A 7,673-nucleotide genomic window follows, 5' to 3' on the forward strand; every position below is an offset into this window, starting at 1 on the left:
TCTATCTTTGGGGACTGACACAGATTTGCTGAAGCATACTTCAATGTAAATCATCTTTATTGCTGAAATTTAATTGACAGTGTTAGGGAGAAAAGGTCGCCATTGCTACCAAAGTTCTGAACGTTTCCTGCATATAACTTTGGGATTGTTGCTACTCACATAACTGTTTGGGCCCACAGAAAGAGGGGCTGGCACTTAAACAAGCCAACAAGTAACAAGATGTAATCATTTCAGCTGGAATTGTTAAACCACAATTATCATGTTACTTAGTTCAAGTCCTTTCTTCAAATGTCATCAAAATAACAGAGACTGAAGAGACTTTTGAACAGTTGCCACCTCTTGTTGCTGCTATTAAATGAAAGGAGAGAATATACTCGTTTAGTATTTATGTAAGGATTGTACATATAACAGCAAATAGACTACTTCAACGTTTAAATCAATCCTTAGTTTTCACCTTTAAATATTACACTACTTACATGTGCCATCATAAGGTGGTTTTGCAACATGACCATTTCCTTCCCAAGTTCGCTCTGTTCACCAATAAGAAAATTTTCCTGATTCTTCTCTAAGTCTTCTTTACTCTAAAACAAAAAGCCTAGTCCAGTTACAAACCACCATTTTTCTTATTATGTTCAAAACATGCAAAACTAAATTTCAAAAGTACTACATTTTTTTAATATTCCAGTGATGTCCATTATCTTACTTGAAATAAAATTCTAAATCACACAGGTAGACCAAAACATTCACTAAGAAAAATTTAAAGTATCAGATTCGAGTGAATAATAAGAATAATAATGATTATCATCATCAGTATTATTATTAAATTATTATTATTTTAAGTGGGCTCCAACAGGGGGTTTGAACTCACAACCCTGAGCTGAGCTCAAGGGTTGGGTGCTTAACTGACTGAGCCACCCAGATGCCCCAAAATACTCTTATTTTAGGAGACACAACTACAGTACGCTTTGCTCAGAACAATGGGTTAATGTCAAGCAGCTAAGGTCAAGCTCAAGATAGACTCCAAAACAGAAAAGGAGTGGGAGTCCCTATCAACAATCGCTGTAATTTCGAAATCCAGTAATGAGCTTTCTAACGTCAGGTAATGACACGTTTATTATCAGTAATAGTCAACGTAACATGATTTCCTTCGAGGGAATAAAATGACCTGTGGTGTGTCCTCTACAACTTATGAAAGACACAACCCACTTTTTATATTTTGCTATTCATTCAACAAGTGCTGAAATAGTGCGTACCATGTTGAAAGTACCGTGTTGAGTGCTGTGGAGGAATTTAAAAATGAATACACAATCTCTCCCATATTCCAGGGCCAAGAGCAAACATAAACAGAAATGATACAAAAATTTTACGAGAGTTATAGAAGCACAACTTGTTGCGGCTGCACAGCAGAAAAAGGAGATTAATGCCGACCTGGTTGGCAAAAGAATAAGATTTCAATAGGTGAAGAAAGAGAAGTTAAAAACACTTCCAGGGGAAGGACATAAACGGAGCGTAGAAGTAATAGTTTAGATGAAGCAGTTATCAGGAAGGGTGGGAATAAAGACAGAATGTAGCAAATAAAACTAAAAAGGACATCATGTCATGGTGAATCTTTGAATATCTAAGAGTTTACAAGGGGAACCTACTCACAGGCTTTCAAGAGGGGAGAACTACCTCGTAGGAAGATAATACCCACAGACCTAGGAAAGATGGAGAGATCAGATGAGAGTTTAATAGTAGAAGCAAGGGACAGTGAGGTCCTCAGCTAGGGCTGCAGCAGTGGGAGTTCGAAGAAAGAATTTAAAGTACCATTGCAGAGGTTAAGTACCACACAGCCCAACAGTAACTGGAGGGGGAGGATAAGGAACCACAGGAGTCAAGGAAAATGGTAAATTTCCAACCCTAAGTGGTTACACTGGGCAATAACATTGAGAAGAAATAACTTCTGTTACTTTACAAAACCTCCATGCCACCCAATAAATGGTCTTCACAGAGCATTAGAACAACACACTCTCTGCTTGGAAACGATTTTAATATTGCTATTTAGTATATGTTTAATCCTAAGATTCTTTAAAGAATACTTATTTTGAAATTATATCACTAGTTCTTAAACATTCCAGTTAGTTTAGAAGAGTGACATTTCACCACGTATTTGAACAAGATTCTTTGAAGAACAAATTACATGATCATCTCAAAAGCCGCAGAAAAAGTATTTGACAAAATTCAACGCTCTTTCACGATAAAAACTCTCAACAAACTAGGTACAGGAGGAATGTATCTCACCATAATAAAGCCCACAGCTTTATGACAAGCCCACAGCTAACGTACTCAGTGGTGAAAAACCGAAAGATTTTCCTCTACGATCAGGAGTAAGAAGAGGTTGCCCAACCTCACTACTCCTACTCAACATAGTACCAGAGGGCCTAGCTGGAGCATTTTGGCGGTAAAAGGAAACAGAAGGCTTCCAACCTGGAACGGAAGAAGCGAACTTATCTTTGCTCGCAGGTAGCATGATCTTATATGTAGGAAACCGCAAGGGTTCCACACATGCAAAAATCCCTGTTAGAACTAATAAATGAATTCAGCAAAGCTGCAAGTTATCAAACCAACACGCAAATGTCAGCTGTATTTCTACACACTAACAATGAGTTCTCCAGAAGTGAAATTAAGAAAACAATCCCATTTACAATGGCGTCAAAAAGAGTAAGATACTTAAGGAAAAACGCTTTACCAAGGAGGTGATAGACTCGTCAGCGTCGGCTGAAAACTACAAAGCACTGATGAAAGAAATTAAAGACAACACACATAAGTGGAATGATTATCCCATGCTCACGGACAGGAAGACTTAATATTGTTCAAATGCCCATACCACACAAAGCAACGTACGGATTCAGTGTTATCCCCACCAAAACCCCAGTGCTATTTTTCTACAGAAATGCTTCTACAAAGCAACCCTACAATTCACGTGGATCCACAAAAGACCGTGAATAGCCAAAGCGATTCCAAGAAAGAACAACAACAACAAGCTGGAGCCATCACACCTCCTGATGTGAAAAATATATTATAAAGCTACAGTAACAAGAACAGCTTGGTACTAGCATAAAGATAGATGTATAGACCAATGGAACAGAACAGTGAGCCCAGAAATAAACTCTCACATATACAGTCAGCTGATTTTTGACGTGGGGGCCAAGGATACAAAATGAGGAAAAGATAGTGTCTTCAACGAATGAAGCTGGGAAAACTTTATATCCACATGCAAAAGAATAAAAGAGGGTAGGTGGGCCGTCTCGCGTTAGGTATCCTTAGGACATTAGAAACGACGACGACGACAAGGGCACCCTGACCAAAAACAGAAGGGGAATGGACAGGATTCCATCCACTCCCAAATGAGTGTACAGCTGTGTGAAGAAGAGGTCCATGTCACTGAGGAGGATTCGCTAGTGTGGAAATACGACTGAAGGTAATCTCAATTCACAAGCTGATAGCCTTACTCAGGCTTTTTTCACTCTCATTTTCATTCTTTCATTCTCTGTGCTGTCTCTTGCAATTACAAGTTGGCATATAAAGCCACTCTTAGTCACTTTGATAACTCTGGAAGCAAATATGCCACGAAATACTTAACAAAATGCAACTGAAAATAAAATTGGCTACTTGCTGTTTAAGAAACATCGGCAGCACAAAGGAAAGTAAATGACATCGAGAAGTGATTTAAAGTCTTCCTACTTTCAAGCTACAGAGTCATCACTACTCTCCTAAGAAAGACTGACTCTGGAAAAAATAACCATGATTAAGTTGTTAATAAAGGATCGGTTTCATGCACGATATGCATATTTCTTGGCAAAATTCCCAATCTAGCATTCCCTGTCTTGAGTAACACCCACAAAACCATTAATGAATCTGAAAAGTAAAAGTACATTTAGCATTTATGTTAAATCAGAACAATGAATTCAAAATGGAAAATGCCTAATTAATTTTAATTGATTTCAAAGGCATAACCAAAATGTTTTTGACATGTATTAAGAAAGAAAAACAATTATTTTCTACTTCCATATATATATATATATATATATAAATAACAGTTTATGAGAAGACATTGTGTTACGAAATTCAGCAGACCTTTAAGAATTGCTCATACAGCTCTTTAATTCCTTGCATTCTCTGGCTCTGAACAATTCTAGAGCGCTGCAAAACCTTTTGTTGCTGTCGAAATATATTCTACAAATATAAAAGAAAAAACAAAGTGGTGATGACCATTTTGGTGAAATTTAAAATCTCACAACAAAAAAAATCTAGATTCAACTGGAGTAGTTTTTAAATAAATATTTTTTGAGTATCTTCTCTTTTATCAAATATTATGACCGAGTTTACATCATTTGTGTTTACCGGTAACATAGAAAAACACCACAATAGTCTTATCTGCTGGTCGCTAAGTAGGAAATTTCCTTTCTTAGCAATATTCAAATCATATATCTTATTCTTGTTGATTTTGAAATCCACACGCATGATCCCTCCAATAACCCTTCCATGATCTTCCTATTCCTCCACCAGTGAACTTGTTATATCCCTACTTAGCCACTCACTTTCAGAGTCATACCTTAGATTTTTGTCAGCCCGATAACTGAAACACCTACATGATGTTATGAATGGCAAAGACTTACAGAGGAACTATGTACAGAAACCGGTCTGAACCATTTCAAATAAGCTTATTATAGAGGAGCTTACTTAAATCCTAAAAACAGACAAACAAACAAAAAACAAAACAAACAAACAAAAAACCTGTAAGTACTCTTATTATACTCCCTTTTCGTAGATGAGGAAACTGAGGTTCAGAGGAAAGCAGTTTGTCCCTGGTTTCACAGCTAGCATTTAGAAAAATCAGAACTGGATCCCAAACATCACTGTCCCAGTGTCCAGGCTCTTGACCACTGGACTACGCTCTTTGCCCATTTTCCACAACATTCCACCTCTACCTCCCTGTGTTTGTGGCTCACTCTCCCTTTCCTACTACAGCTCAGTGCCCTAGCAGGATCCGACATCCATTGAATGAACACCTTTCACCGTCCCCTGTCTCCACCCTGTGTCCTCATTTTCCCCCTTTCCAGATCAATCTATGGTCGACGGTCATACCTACACCCTTGCTTATATACCTTGCCCCCTTCTCACTCTGTTGAGGTGCACGGCTAACCTCAGCCCAACCCTGGAAAATCCAGCTCTCCAGCTGCTCAGACGCAACCACAACCATGAGTACTAGTCTCATGTAAATTTATGATTGCTATGACACCCAACCCACCCTGGACCAGAACGTTGCTTGGCGATGGTACTTCCCTTCCCTTGTCCAGTCACTGGCCCACTCTCAGGGAACAATTCCAGGACTTCTCCTTTGCCCTCAAAAAGCAACATCTCCTCCACCATCCTTACTCCTAAATGTGATACAGGCCAGTCCATTAAGAGGGACCCGTGCCCTGAGCTCAATGACCCGTTCAGGAACGAGCAAACGATTGAAACTGGATTACCGATGGCAGTCCGGGGGACTTTTCGGCCAGACCTATGGAGAAAGGCTATCTCGGTACACTGGGGTTACTAACCTGGTGGCGAATCTAGGATTGTAAGATGCTGTCATGCTTGACCCCATGGAGAGGGCCTATTAGGAGACGGAGACAGAGCCCCAGACAGCACTGCCCAAGCAACCTTTACCCAGACTCATCCAGCGATACCTGGTGCAAAACTCTCTTTGACGTCTTCAGATAAACCAAGGGCATCCCTCTTTTGTACTTTGGCAAATGTCTGTCACTCGGAACTGCAGGAACCCCAACCAAGAGAGGAAGTAAAGACCAAGGGCTATTGTGAGTAGGATGTGCGCCTATACTTCTCTGATTTCTCTGAGATCGGGGCCCAGCCACATAGCCAGCAATGGAAACAGGACTCTGGCTCAAATCTACAGGTCTAAAGATGTGGCTCGGCCCACCACTCCGACTCGAGACTTGGTTACTATAGATTAATTATAAAGCTAAGCCCGATACCAACAGCTAGTTTTTCTTCTTCCTCCTTGGTTTTCTGCGCATCTGTATCCCACTCTTGAAACAAAGTTAGAAACTGCTGACAGTATTCGTGATAAAGCTTCTGCCTGTAAAACACAGTTATGAGTAAGTGTCATACTTTGTATCGTTAAGAAAAAAGTAAACCCACTCAAAACCAAAGTGGCTGGACATAAATTATACTATAAAGGGAGAAGGGGGCGATCACAGCTGACATTTTCTGATGGAAAAAAGCAAAATAAAGCGGATGGCTTACTCCCATTGCTAACCCTCACTCACTCCTAACTGTCTAAGAGGGATGCTATCCCGTATGCCTTAGCTCTTGAAAACCAAGGAAGACTTATTGCATTATAAATTTCCCCCAAAACTGCATTTTATCTACAAGGGGTTTTGTTTTTACTTTTACTTTTTTCATGTTCATTCACCTGCTGAATAACATATAGGCCGTGGAATGATAAATAGATTCAATGAGGGTGTCATAGTCACTTATGTAATACAAGTTTCCCAAACAGTAACATTTCACTTTCTCCCCCACTGTGGCACAATAAAGATTTTGTACAAAGGAACAGTGAACTCAATAGGGATACATTTAAAAATTATTCAAATATAAGATTGATCTTTTCTACATAATCGAATACAGCTAACTCTCACAAGACATTTGTTTCTTATTCAGCTTGCACACTCCAAGAATGAATGCAATGTTTTCTTACGCTAAGAAAGCCCCACTATAATTTGAAAGGAGTAAAATAGGGGTTATCTTTATTGACCTCTAGATAATACATCTCTTTTCAGTTATGGTGTGAACTTATAGGACTAAAGGAACTATTTGCTTAGATAAAAATCAAGCCAGACGTATTTTTCAACAGAGACTCCAACAGATAGAGGATAACAGTATTATACTGAATTAATTGGTCATCACAAATACTAAGAAATGACACACAGCTTCTGGTTCCAAAACCCAACAACGTTACCTTTGCTCTTCCTGGGTTTTCCAAACACGCTCAATTTTCTGGTTAATGCTTTTGACGGAAGCTCTGGTATCCATCATGCATCTTTTTCTCTTTGCATAAAAAATCCTTTTAGTGTCACCTATATTAAGCATACGTAATTATTAACATTTAATGCTGAAAGCTATTCTTTGCAGTTTATTCAAGACAACACAGGCAATATTGGTTCAGCAGCATTGGAAAGACAATTAGTGGTCTTTTTTTAAAGGCCTCACATCAGAAATCAAGATTATTCATCTTCAAGATGAATTCATCGTTATTCAAGATTTTTTTTTCCCTGTGAAATCTTTCAGTTACTAGTATCTGAATTCCAAGTCATTTATTTATTTTTTTGCCTGCACACACCCTTGATTTAACTTATCCTGGAGAAAGAGCTAATAAACAAAAGTTACTATCTTCCAAAATGTGTAAAAAAAAAAAAAATGGGGGGGGGTGGTTCCTCGATGACAGTCTTTAATTTTCTCTTGAAAAGACAGTTGTAGAGGCTAGTCTTTAATAAATGTATAAAATATCCTTCAAATGAAAGGACTCACTGAGATGGATTCTCATTAGAATTCAATATATAAAACACACTTTATCATTCTATTTTAAAAGTGTCCAAAAGGGATACAAATAAATAATGAAAAAAGGG

The 7,673-nt window shown here is 38.5% G+C and overlaps 1 protein-coding gene across 1 annotated transcript; it reads right to left on the reverse strand.

The window, feature by feature from the left end:
• Positions 1-241: 241 nt before the first annotated feature.
• On the reverse strand, positions 242-7,159 carry LOC116863314 (synaptonemal complex protein 3-like). Its single transcript, XM_032850799.1, has 5 exons — positions 7,007-7,159; positions 6,025-6,124; positions 4,117-4,215; positions 477-581; positions 242-348 (listed from the first exon to the last, which is right to left on the reverse strand). Exons 1-5 carry the CDS (start codon positions 7,135-7,137, stop codon positions 295-297), a joined length of 489 nt encoding a protein of 162 aa, XP_032706690.1. The 5' UTR covers positions 7,138-7,159; the 3' UTR covers positions 242-294.
• Between the last annotated feature and the right edge of the window lie 514 nt (positions 7,160-7,673).

This window comes from Lontra canadensis, unplaced genomic scaffold (genome assembly GCF_010015895.1).
Source record: "Lontra canadensis isolate GAN:19392208 unplaced genomic scaffold, GSC_riverotter_1.0 scaffold901, whole genome shotgun sequence".
Classification (NCBI taxonomy): domain Eukaryota; kingdom Metazoa; phylum Chordata; class Mammalia; order Carnivora; family Mustelidae; genus Lontra; species Lontra canadensis.